Source organism: Pelobates fuscus, chromosome 12 (assembly GCF_036172605.1).
Source record: "Pelobates fuscus isolate aPelFus1 chromosome 12, aPelFus1.pri, whole genome shotgun sequence".
Taxonomy (NCBI): Eukaryota; Metazoa; Chordata; class Amphibia; order Anura; family Pelobatidae; genus Pelobates; species Pelobates fuscus.
The window spans coordinates 2,926,001-2,939,275 of NC_086328.1; the positions used below are offsets into that span (position 1 = coordinate 2,926,001).

At 47.1% G+C, this 13,275-nt stretch overlaps 1 protein-coding gene across 1 annotated transcript in view; it reads right to left on the minus strand.

The window, feature by feature from the left end:
- FCSK (fucose kinase) overlaps positions 1-13,275 on the minus strand; it is an 81,274-nt gene that overhangs the window by 6,960 nt on the left and 61,039 nt on the right. Inside the window, exons 7-20 of the mRNA XM_063438753.1 lie at positions 12,389-12,486; positions 11,740-11,820; positions 11,368-11,487; positions 10,978-11,134; positions 10,602-10,723; positions 8,223-8,324; positions 7,896-8,066; positions 7,660-7,733; positions 5,722-6,086; positions 5,312-5,522; positions 3,625-3,791; positions 2,299-2,526; positions 2,080-2,223; positions 1,841-1,960 (exon numbers count right to left, since the gene is read on the minus strand). Of these exons, the coding sequence (XP_063294823.1) occupies positions 1,841-1,960; positions 2,080-2,223; positions 2,299-2,526; positions 3,625-3,791; positions 5,312-5,522; positions 5,722-6,086; positions 7,660-7,733; positions 7,896-8,066; positions 8,223-8,324; positions 10,602-10,723; positions 10,978-11,134; positions 11,368-11,487; positions 11,740-11,820; positions 12,389-12,486 (2,160 nt within the window). The remainder of the gene's footprint in view (positions 1-1,840; positions 1,961-2,079; positions 2,224-2,298; positions 2,527-3,624; positions 3,792-5,311; positions 5,523-5,721; positions 6,087-7,659; positions 7,734-7,895; positions 8,067-8,222; positions 8,325-10,601; positions 10,724-10,977; positions 11,135-11,367; positions 11,488-11,739; positions 11,821-12,388; positions 12,487-13,275) is intronic.

Here is a 13,275-nt window from a genome sequence, read left to right on the forward strand (position 1 = left end):
AACTTCATTTGGAACAAACCCACGACAAACGCAGGAAGGTGGCCATATAAAAAAATTGTAAAAAGTCCTGTAGAACTTGCTAAGGACAGGAAAAAAGACTGAGGTGTAAGGGGAGGATGGACTCTTTATACCTATCAGTCTAATTAATTAATCTAATTAATTCCTGTCTTGTGACGGCTAAGGGAGGAGCTAACCATAAGTGATGCTGCCATGATTAGCCAGGAAATGCCTTCTATCCACAACTCTAAGTCTACCAGATCCTACAGTGATCCATCTGCCATTCCTAGTATGTCTCTATGGCAGTGGCTTTGCAGCAGTTCCAGCCTGAGTTTGTTTACCAGATAATTTACAAATCTCAGACTTCAAAAATACAATCTCCTGCCGCAAGATAGAGAACTGTCTACAGATTAGACAACAACCAAACCTCCAAAAAGTGGAACGTGAAACAAATGCATAGCAACTATTACATTGAACTAAGTCTGCCATTCCAATGAAGTAAATAATTTAAATCAAACAAATCTTAACTTTTTATTTATCCTCCGAATACCTCAGATTACCTCCAGAATATCTCCAACTACACACTTAGAAGCAGCACTCTCCACAATATCTCCAACTACACACTTAGAAGCAGCACTCTCCAGAATATCTCCAACCACACACTTGGAAGCAGCACTCTCCAGAATATCTCCAACTACACACTTAGAAGCAGCACTCTCCAGAATATCTCCAACCACACACTTGGAAGCTGCACTCTCCAGAATATCTCCAACCACACACTTGGAAGCAGCACTCTCCAGAATATCTCCAACCACACACTTGGAAGCAGCACTCTCCAGAATATCTCCAACCACACACTTGGAAGCAGCACTCTCCAGAATATCTCCAACTACACACTTAGAAGCAGCACTCTCCACAATATCTCCAACTACACACTTGGAAGCTGCACTCTCCAGAATATCTCCAACCACACACCTGGAAGCGGCACTCTCCGGAATATCTCCAACCACACACTTGGAAGCAGCACTCTCCAGAATATCTCCAACCACACACTTGGAAGCAGCACTCTCCAGAATATCTCCAACCACACACTTGGAAGCAGCACTCTCCAGAATATCTCCAACCACACAATTGGAAGCAGCACTTAGATGAAGCAACCAAGGATGTTGCTCATAAAATGGCAGACATATAGCATACGCTAATCTCAAGCTCATCTTATACACAGAGCTGGCCTATCAATACTGGCCAGAGTTCCAGAGCTCTCATTAATGGACTGAACCAGCATTAAGGTGAGATATACTGAGACCTCTGCAGTTTTCACACCAGGTTGAGATCTGGTTAGAAAGTCCTGACACATTTGCCATTTTGGGCTATAAGCGTATGATATGGAATTGATCAGTTGTGACGGTTTTATTTTCTCCATAGCTCATGTTTACATTTATTTATATATATATTTTCTATAATGCGATACCTTCTTCAGGACAAGTTCTGATATGCCTATGTATTTTTTATTTGAAAGGTTGATTCTGATTTGTTTCGAGCTATAACTACCCCTGGTTATAAAAAAAAACCCCACAAGATAGGCACTCACTATAACAAAGTAATGGGCAGCAGTGAACCAGACGGGATTTCCCAACCCTGCTCAGATTGTAACACGTGGTAAACCGCTCCAAATTGGCACCACTTACCACATCTTTCCTTTTTCCCCACAAACTACCCCTGGAAGTCTTATTTTCTTATAATTACAAAACCCCATGCAATGTATATTTGATATATATGTTTTCCCTGGCTTTGTACATCGGAATTGCTTGTAAATAAAGCATGTAAAAGCACCCCATCTTACCAGTGGTCAGAACCTGCTCCAGATACAGCACGGCATGGATCAGAGACTCCGCATCCACGGCTCGGCCTGACACCTCGTACAGCACGGCCATGACGGCTCCAGCCAGGATACTGCTTGTTCCTGAACACACAATGCACAGCAATTCGCATTTCCACGTATATTGTGCTCTACAAGCACTAAGTGGCAGCATTCTTCATTTTACTTTTAGAGGAGGCATGGTGATAACCACATCGTCTTACCCAATCCAGACCCGTGCGGGAGGTACGACCATGTGTGAAGCTCAAACCCTCCCCCGTACGCCGTGCTCAGCTGTTCCTGCAATGATTTCTGGGAAGTCACGCTCACTGTCCCCGAGCAGATAAAGGCGGCTTTCAGCAGGGCCCCTGGGCAGGAAAGAAGGAGAGATTATCTTCTCGAACGGCGGGGTTTAGCTCTGACTCCCCTTCCCATCACATTACCTGGAGCTTGTGGCTGGCAGTAATCCTGCAGGTCAGCCAGACTCACACACGTCAGTTCAGTATGAAGTTGGGTCCCTTGGGGGCCGCTGTCACTACAAAGGTGAATCTCTGCTTTAGGGATTCTCCGCACCCGCGCACCGATAGGTCTCTGACCATCGACCAGGACAGCCACGTTTACCACAGCTCCGCCATGCTCATAGGTAATGGGTGGGGTGTCACTCCAGCCCCCTGACAGTGACAAAACAGCCCAGTAAACACAAAATACATAGACTGGGGGAGGCGGATAAAGATAACGTCTAATATAGATATAGCACTCCCGCACACAACGGATACTCCATGTACAACATTTTACAGATACACAAAAAATGGCTTGGAATATAAAACGGTTAGTGTTTATTGCAGCAATAAAGTGCTCGGCTTCACAGCATGTCTATATATAAACACAATAGGAGCGCTGCGTTATAATATGTCAATATAAACACAATTAATAGGAGCGCTGCGTTATAATATGTCAATATAAACACAATTAATAGGAGCGCTGCGTTATATGTCAATATAAACACAATTAATAGGAGCGCTGCGTTATATGTCAATATAAACACAATTAATAGGAGCGCTGCGTTATATGTCAATATAAACACAATTAATAGGAGCGCTGCATTATAATATGTCAATATAAACACAATTAATAGGAGCGCTGCGTTATATGTCAATATAAACACAATTAATAGGAGCGCTGCGTTATATGTCAATATAAACACAATTAATAGGAGCGCTGCGTTATATGTCAATATAAACACAATTAATAGGAGCGCTGCGTTATATGTCAATATAAACACAATTAATAGGAGCGCTGCGTTATATGTCAATATAAACACAATTAATAGGAGCGCTGCATTATAATATGTCAATATAAACACAATTAATAGGAGCGCTGCGTTATATGTCAATATAAACACAATTAATAGGAGCGCTGCGTTATATGTCAATATAAACACAATTAATAGGAGCGCTGCATTATAATATGTCAATATAAACACAATTAATAGGAGCGCTGCGTTATAATATGTCAATATAAACACAATTAATAGGAGCGCTGCGTTATAATATGTCTATATAAACACAATTAATAGGAGCGCTGCATTATAATATGTCAATATAAACACAATTAATAGGAGCGCTGCTTTATAATATGTCTATAAAAACAATTAATAGGAGCGCTGCGTTATAATATGTCAATATAAACACAATTAATAGGAGCGCTGCGTTATAATATGTCTATATAAACACAATTAATAGGTGCGCTGCGGGTCTGATGTCACTCACCGGATATGTCAATACGCGCTGGACACTCTGTGTTCACCCAGACACCCATTGCTGGCAGAGCCTTCTCTTCAATAGAAACAAACTGGGAAGAGGACATCACAGCTCGGCGAATCAGAATCTGCTCTGCGCCCTCGTAATGACGAGCAGCTCGCAGCAAGAGGTCTGGTCTGAGCGAGAAATAGCCGGGAATATATAAAACTGCCCAGTTACACCCTCCACAGCACCCTCCACAACCTGACAACCTGCCGAGCATTGCACCCTCCCGAGCATTGCACCCTCCACAAACTGCCCCGTACAACCTACCGAGCATTGCACCCTCCACAACCTGACAACCTGCCGAGCATTGCACCCTCCCGAGCATTGCACCCTCCACAACCTGCCCCGTACAACCTGCCGAGCATTGCACCCTCCACAACCTGCCCCGTACAACCTGCCGAGCATTGCACCCTCCACAACCTGCCCCGTACAACCTACCGAGCATTGCACCCTCCACAACCTGCCCCATACAACCTGCCGAGCATTGCACCCTCCACAACCTGCCCCATACAACCTGCCGAGCATTGCACCCTCCACAAACTGCCGAGCGTTGCACCCTCCACAACCTGCCCCATACAAACTGCCGAGCGTTGCACCCTCCACAACCTGCCCCATACAACCTGCCGAGCATTGCACCCTCCACAAACTGCCGAGCATTGCACCCTCCACAACCTGCCCCGTACAACCTACCGAGCATTGCACCCTCCACAACCTGCCCCGTACAACCTACCGAGCATTGCACCCTCCACAACCTGCCCCGTACAACCTACCGAGCATTGCACCCTTCACCTGCCCCGTACAACCTACCGAGCATTGCACCCTCCACAACCTGACTAGCATTGCACCCTCCACAACCCGACGAGCATTGCACCCTCCACAACCCGACGAGCATTGCACCCTCCACAACCCGACGAGCATTGCACCCTCCACAACCTACCGAGCATTGCACCCTCCACAACCTACCGAGCATTGCACCCTCCACAACCTGCCCCGTACAACCTACCGAGCATTGCACCCTCCACAACCTGACGAGCATTGCACCCTCCACAACCTGACGAGCATTGCACCCTCCACAACCTGACGAGCATTGCACCCTCCACAACCTGACGAGCATTGCACCCTCCACAACCTGACGAGCATTGCACCCTCCACAACCTGACGAGCATTGCACCCTCCACAACCTGACGAGCATTGCACCCTCCACAACCTGACGAGCATTGCACCCTCCACAACCTGACGAGCATTGCACCCTCCACAACCTGACGAGCATTGCACCCTCCACAACCTGACGAGCATTGCACCCTCCACAACCTGACGAGCATTGCATCCTCCACAACCTGCCCCGTACAACCTGCCGATCATTGCACCCTCCACAATCTGCCCCGTACAACCTGCCGAGCATTGCACCCTCCACAAACTGCCCCGTACAACCTGCTGAGCATTGCACCCTCCACAAACTGCCCCGTACAACCTGCTGAGCATTGCACCCTCCACAAACTGCCCTGTACAACCTGCAGAGCATTGCACCTTCCACAAACTGCCCCATACAACCTGCAGAGCATTACACTTTCCCAGACCCACAGAGCATCATGCCTCAGGGTCTGACCACCTCCCTATCAAGGCCACGCATAGCTTGTTCACTGGCACAGACCTGCTCAGCCACTTCTCTCGTTCTGTAGCCAACTGTTTTACGCCGTCAGCAATCAGTCCCTTCTCTAACAGCTGATAGCTGCTAGCCCAGGCCTTATTAGCTGCTGGTCCACTCCTCAGTCCACCTTCACCTCCTGCCATCACCCCCAAGAGATCAGCAATACAGGCAAGCGCTCGGGCAGCGATTCCTGGGTCCTCGGCCACAGATGCCACTGTGTGGAGAAGGAATCAGACAATAGAGAGCAGCACTGGGCACTAAACAAGGTATAATCCCAATATAGAGGAAAGATATAAGTTGCGTAAGTGGATAATCTGGGGCCCCTAATGCATGTTTCTATTTGAGAGGAGAGGGGCCCCAATATCGTTGTGAGAATTAGAAAAATCAGAGGAGACGGTGTCTGTAGGACTCACCATGATCGAGTGTGATCAATAGCAGGTCCTGGCTTCCTTCCTGTACAGCAGATCGGATAATGGGCAGCAGACTACGTTCCTTTCTCCCCAGAAGAGACTTTTGCAGTTTTTCTAGCGCCTGCTTGAAAAATACTTCTCTGCGATTCTTCAGTGCCCTTTCCTGGTCTCGGTGCTGCCGCAACTGCTGCCATGAGACACGCCAAGAACTACGCCAACGTTTAAGGTGTTCTCTGCTTCCTGGCCCCAGGAACCAGAGCACATCACCAACCCCCAGCACTTCACAGGGATGGAGGACAGGAAAAAGGGGGGCGCTTAATAAACTTCGCTCCTCGGATGGGTTGCCAAGTCCCCAAAGATCACTTTCACTGTCCCAGAAATTACAAAATATACAGGTTAGAATTTGTGCACAATACAAGGTGATATCTGCTGATAGCGAAGCACCCGGGAGCATGTGCTATAAACATATGGCATGGATAAATAGTGGAAGTGCACTCAACCCTTCGTCAAGGAATCCAGGGTGCTCCAATGGACAAGTCCCAGTACCAAAATAGACCAAATGTAAAAAATAATCCAGGCACTCCAACGAATTCCAAAATGTAGGCAATTTTATTTAGAACCAGGAGGTACACAGCAACGTTTCGACCCCTTAGGGCCTTTGTCAAGCCTGATAAAGACCCTGAGGGGTTGAAATGTTGCTGTGTAGCTCCTGGTTCTAAATAAAATTGCCTACATTTTGGAATTCGTTGGAGTGCCTGGATTATTTTTTACATTTAACAGATAAACATATGGCATCGCAGATAAACCGGGGATAGAGTCACAATAACTGGTCAGTACCAGGATGTACACTTTATAGAGAGTCAAAAGGACATGATTTAATGTGGGACCAGAATTACCTCAACATCGTAAATGAAACAAGATTTCCATATATAATTCTAACCATTACCTCTGCCTTGGGCACAGGGATAAAAACTAGTAACATGGCTGCCATATAATTCTCACACCGGACACCCCGAACAATGTTCTAGGATGAAATGTCTCCTGTTCTGCTTCTTGTAGGGAGCTCTCGGAGAGAATATTGTGCAAGATTTGCATTTCCTGTTTAGATTCCTCTTACTTTAGATTTAGGGTGCTAGATGGATTTTTTCCCCCTCCCATTAAGAAGGTGACATTTTGGCATGTGGACCTCCAGGACCCACATACTGAATACTGATGTTCGGTGTTTTGTCAGTTAATGGTGGCTCGACTTGCCCTTCCTGGAGTCACTTTATATATTCTAACATCCTGCATCGTGAATCCTCCGTGAACGTATTATGATGGCTTTGATGTCATTTAATGGACGTTATGAGGCAGATTTTGTCCTGGATTGCTACACTATACATGGTGCCCTTGTCTTTTCTTTATACATTTTTTTATCTAGTAGTGATTTATTCCTTTGGATTTTAATTTAGTTTTTTCATGTAAGATAATTAGTGTGTTTTGCTGGTGGACATTTGGGGAATGTATTGTTTTTGCAGTGACATTCAGAGACTGCGTAGTTAACATAACATAAAACGTCCTGCAAACAAATGGTTCATTGAATGTCAATGCCACGGTTATATCGCCAAGTCCACAGGAATTACATGAGGAACGTATTGACATGAATACCAGCTGATTAGTGACACGTGTGCATCGGTTAATTATGGAGCAAGGCCGGACTAATTATCTTTGAAACACGTCCGTTACGGTGTCCTACGGCCACCTATCCCGGAGTGTACTTTTAAAGAGCTGCTAATGTGTATTTGTGGATTCCCCGTATCCGAGATTTGGATTTCTGTGTACAAGGGTTGCTGCGATGCATGGTGTGGGTATTAAGGAATAAAATAAAATTTATCGGAGGTTACATACGCTAAATAATTGTTTCTTATCCACAAACTTACTCTTTATTGCTCTGATACATACCAGATCCCAGTTCTGCAAAAGAATTCGTCCCAAGGACGGTTGAGGTACGTGGCTGAGCCGCTGCTCTCTGTGTCCTGAAATATACAACATGCGCTCAGACAGAGCAGAGAGAGAGCCTTGTGTAATCAGAACAAAGAAATGGAGAAAGGAGTGACTTGTGGCGCTGTGAGGCTGGCCAGACACAGAGCAAGTGATTGGAAGAATAGCAGGCTGTGCTGGGGGGGGCTAGTTATTACCTGGAGCTGATCCTCTGTCCCCAGCAAGCTGTACACAGTGAGGGACAGATTCTGAACCCATACCGGGTGTGCCTGAAGGATGACGTTGCTCAGTCGATGTCCTTGTAATGCCAATGCACCCATCTGGTCGATACCTGTCAGCAGACACCCCCTTCCTACATCCAGGGGACCCTGTAATAGGCACAATGAGTTGGGGTCCTCAAGACGTCAGCCGATTAGAAACAGACGTGCTCAATATGATACTTTGAAATGCAATGGACATAGCAAACAGAGGGTGAACACTGTGCATGCAATATGGCACATACCAGCATAATGCTTGGTACCTACCTGCAAGTGACAATTCTGGATGACACTCCCTGAATTCACCTGAACTTGTCCATCCAGATAACTGTTCACCACAGAGCTTCCATTTTCAACCAGCAGGGGGTGCTGTATCAAACACAGAGCACCAGGGCAAAGTTAAAATATTGCTCATCTTACTGCTAACTGGCATATTCACCTCTTATTACCTTCACTATATATATCTCACCGCTAACTGGCACACCCACCTCTTATTACCTTCACTATATATCTCACCGCTAACTGGCACACCCACCTCTCATTACCATCACTATATATCTCACCGCTAACTGGCACACCCACCTCTTATTACCTTAACCATATATTTCACCGCTAACTGGCACACCCACCTCTTATTACCTTCACTATATATCACCGCTAACTGGTACACCCACCTCTTATTACCTTCACTATATATCTCACCGCTAACTGGCACACCCACCTCTCATTACCCTCAGTATATATCTCACCGCTAACTGGCACACCCACCTCTTATTACCTTCACTATATCTCACCGCTAACTGGCACACCCACCTCTTATTACCTTAACCATATATTTCACCGCTAACTGGTACACCCACCTCTTATTACCTTCACTATATATCTCACCGCTAACTGGCACACCCACCTCTCATTACCCTCAGTATATATCTCACCGCTAACTGGCACACCCACCTCTTATTACCTTCACTATATCTCACCGCTAACTGGCACACCCACCTCTTATTACCTTCACTATATATCTCACCGCTAACTGGCACACCCACCTCTCATTACCCTCACTATATATCTCACCGCTAACTGGTACACCTACCTCTTATTACCTTCACTATATCTCACCGCTAACTGGTACACCCACCTCTTATTACCTCACTATATATCTCACCACTAACTTGCACACCCACCTCTTATTATCCTCACTGTATATCTCACCGCTAAGTGGCACACCCACTTATTACCTTAACCATATATCTCACCACTAACTGGCACACCCACCTCTTATTACCTTCACTATATATCTCACCGCTAACTGGCACACCCACCTCTTATTACCTTCACTATATATCTCACCGCTAACTGGCACACCCACCTCTTATTACCTTCACTATATGTCTCACCACTAACTTGCACACCCACCTCTTATTATCCTCACTGTATATCTCACCGCTAAGTGGCACACCCACTTATTACCTTAACCATATATCTCACCACTAACTGGCACACCCACCTCTTATTACCTTCGCTATATATCTCACCGCTAACTGGCACACCCACCTCTTATTACCCTCACTATATGTCTCACCACTAACTGGCACACCCACCTATTACCCTCAACATATATCTCACCACTAACTGGCACACCCACCTCTTATTATCCTCACTGTATATCTCACTGCTAAGTGGCACACCCACCTCTTATTACCTTAACCATATATCTCACCACTAACTGGCACACCCACCTCTCATTACCTTCACTATATATATCACCGCTAACTGGCACACCCACCTCTCATTACCTTCACTATATAGCTCATCCCTAACTGGCACACCCACCTCTTATTACCTTCACTATATATATCACCGCTAACTGGCACACCCACCTCTTATTACCTTCACTATATAGCTCATCCCTAACTGGCACACCCACCTCTTATTACCTTCACAATATATATCACCGCTAACTGGCACACCCACCTCTCATTACCTTCACTATATAGCTCATCCCTAACTGGCACACCCACCTCTTATTACCTTCACAATATATATCACTGCTAACTGGCAAACCCACCTCTCATTACCTTCACTATATAGCTCATCCCTAACTGGCACACCCATCTCTTATTACCTTCACTATATATATCACCGCTAACTGGCACACCCACCTTTTATTACCTACACTATATATCTCACCGCTAACTGGCACACCCACCTCTTATTACCTTCACTATATAGCTCATCCCTAACTGGCACACCCACCTTTTATTACCTTCACTATATATCTCACCGCTAACTGGCACACCCACCTTTTATTACCTTCACTATATAGCTCATCCCTAACTGGCACACCCACCTCTTATTACCTTCACTATATATATCACCGCTAACTGGCACACCCACCTCTTATTACCTTCACTATATATCTCACTGCTAACTGGCACACTCACCTCTTATTACCCTCACCCTGCCATGCCCTACATGTCTTATAACCCTCACATCCCATTTCACCCACAAACATAGTTTGCTCCAACCCTTTTACACATTACTTCACTTTACTGTCCAAAGACAGAACCTGTCCCTACCATATCCCCTACCTGCCCTCATCATATGGGCTTGTCCTGTTTCTCATATTAGCTTGCCAGCACGCACCGTGGCATAGGAATGTGCCATCTTGCTGCAATGGGGTCCATGTGATGCTGCTTTGACCAGATTCTGTATGTGCTTCTGGGGGTCTGTGGTGAGATACTCATAGTGTCCATCTGGGATATACACTAAGGAGAGAATCAGAGAGCAATGAGAGGGGAAATCCCTGGGGAACTTATTTGGGATAGATCGGCGTGATGTTCATTCTGAGGGCTCATCGTTTGACTTTGTCTCCTGGGTAATTAGTTGACCTTACGTGGTTTCCGTGGCTACATGCGCTACTAAGCTAAACTTTGGGGCAATCTAAGCATGATGTATAAGGAGAGACGTGCTTTATTCAGGTTAGTGACATCTCTGTGATTGTAAGCTCTTCTCCTCTTACCCATAGTCAGTGGCAGATCATGGAGCTCCTTCCAAAGCACAGCCCGGGCTCCCTGGAGCCTATCAGCAAGTTTGGGGGAAGTGGGGGCCCCATGTAGGAAATTCTCCTGATTAACGTCTTGTGCCATGCTCATCAGAACGTCGAGGAATAGAGAAAGCTGGGGAGATACACACGTAAAGGTTTTCATACACACAGCATCCATCCTGCCACAAACTGCTCAGACACTGAAACGCCAACACCTACCATGTATATACCTAGCCCTGTCCAGGTCTGGGGACGTGTGGGACTTTATAGAACATATTAGCTTGAGATTAATGGCTTCCAATACCCAGCAGTGAACATTGTGGCCAGAAACCAGTGAAATAGCAGCAAATCTAACGTTCTCTTTACCTCCAGTGGTTCAGCGCCCGAGTCAAGCCCTTGGTAGGTGCAGCCATCCAGAGGAGGCAATGCTAGAGTACTTAGGAAACGCTCGGCGGTCTCCGCCGACAGAAAGACAATCCCAGACACCTGAGGACAACACAGCCATGATGGGAAACAGAGGCAGTCACAGACAGATCTTATAACCTGAGGAAATCTAGTGAGCTGAAACAGACATGGCAAACCGCAGCCTGGCAAGGAGAGAATATCTGGCGGGCAGAGATACAAAAGGTGGAACGTCAGGCGACCAGAGAGAACCACAGCAGGGTACACAGGGAATACGAGAATACCAGCTGACAGTAAGAGAGAGGGAAAGGGCATTTCATATAAACAGTATATTACCAGGGGGACTCTGTGATCTCCCAGCATACATTTCTCAATCTTCTCTTCAGAGCCACAATATATTATATCCCTCACCGAGCCCTGCCAGACAGAAGACAGAGCAATATATTATATCTCTCACCGAGCCCTGCCAGACAGAAGACAGAGCAATATATTATATCTCTCACCGAGCCCTGCCAGACAGAAGACAGAGCAATATATTATATCTCTCACCGAGCCCTGCCAGACAGAAGACAGAGCAATATATTATATCCCTCACCGAGCCCTGCCAGACAGAAGACAGAGCAATATATTATATCTCTCACCGAGCCCTGCCAGACAGAAGACAGAGCAATATATTATATCTCTCACCGAGCCCTGCCAGACAGAAGACAGAGCAATATATTATATCCCTCACCGAGCCCTGCCAGACAGAAGACAGAGCAATATATTATATCTCTCACCGAGCCCTGCCAGACAGAACACAGAGCAATATATTATATCTCTCACCGAGCCCTGCCAGACAGAAGACAGAGCAATATATTATATCTCTCACCGAGCCCTGCCAGACAGAAGACAGAGCAATATATTATATCTCTCACCGAGCCCTGCCAGACAGACACCTCGCACACACTGTCAGCTGTGCCAGCGCTCAGCTATGTTCACCTACCCTTTCATCTGCCAGGTAAACGCCATGCTTCTTGGCATACTCTGGGGTCCCTGGCAGAGAAATGACGCGTGCTCCTCTGAACTGTGCCCAATCAATTCCTGGGGGTATGAAGACAGCATTGTTACCCAGTATGCCTGGCTACCAAACTCCTAAAACGTACACAGAGACATTCTTGCTGGCTGTGAGAGGTAATGATGGCGGAGGCTGGCTGTGAGAGGTCATGATGGCTGAGGCTGGCTGTGAGAGGTCATGATGGCGGAGGCTGGCTGTGAGAGGTCATGATGGCTGAGGCTGGCTGTGAGAGGTGCTGATGGCGGAGGCTGGCTGTGAGGGGTGCTGATGGCGGAGGCTGGCTGTGAGAGGTCATGATGGCTGAGGCTGGCTGTGAGAGGTCATGATGGCGGAGGCTGGCTGTGAGAGGTCATGATGGCTGAGGCTGGCTGTGAGAGGTGCTGATGGCGGAGGCTGGCTGTGAGGGGTGAAGATGGCGGAGGCTGGCTGTGCGAGGTCATGATGGCGGAGGCTGGCTGTGAGGGGTGCTGATGGCGGAGGCTGGCTGTGAGGGGTGCTGATGGCGGAGGCTGGCTGTGAGAGGTCATGATGGCTGAGGCTGGCTGTGAGAGGTCATGATGGCTGAGGCTGGCTGTGAGAGGTCATGATGGCTGAGGCTGGCTGTGAGAGGTCATGATGGCTGAGGCTGGCTGTGAGAGGTCATGATGGCTGAGGCTGGCTGTGAGAGGTCATGATGGCTGAGGCTGGCTGTGAGAGGTCATGATGGCTGAGGCTGGCTGTGAGAGGTGCTGATGGCGGAGGCTGGCTGTGAGGGGTGAAGATGGCGGAGGCTGGCTGTGAGAGGTCATGATGGCGGAGGCTGGCTGTGAGGGGTG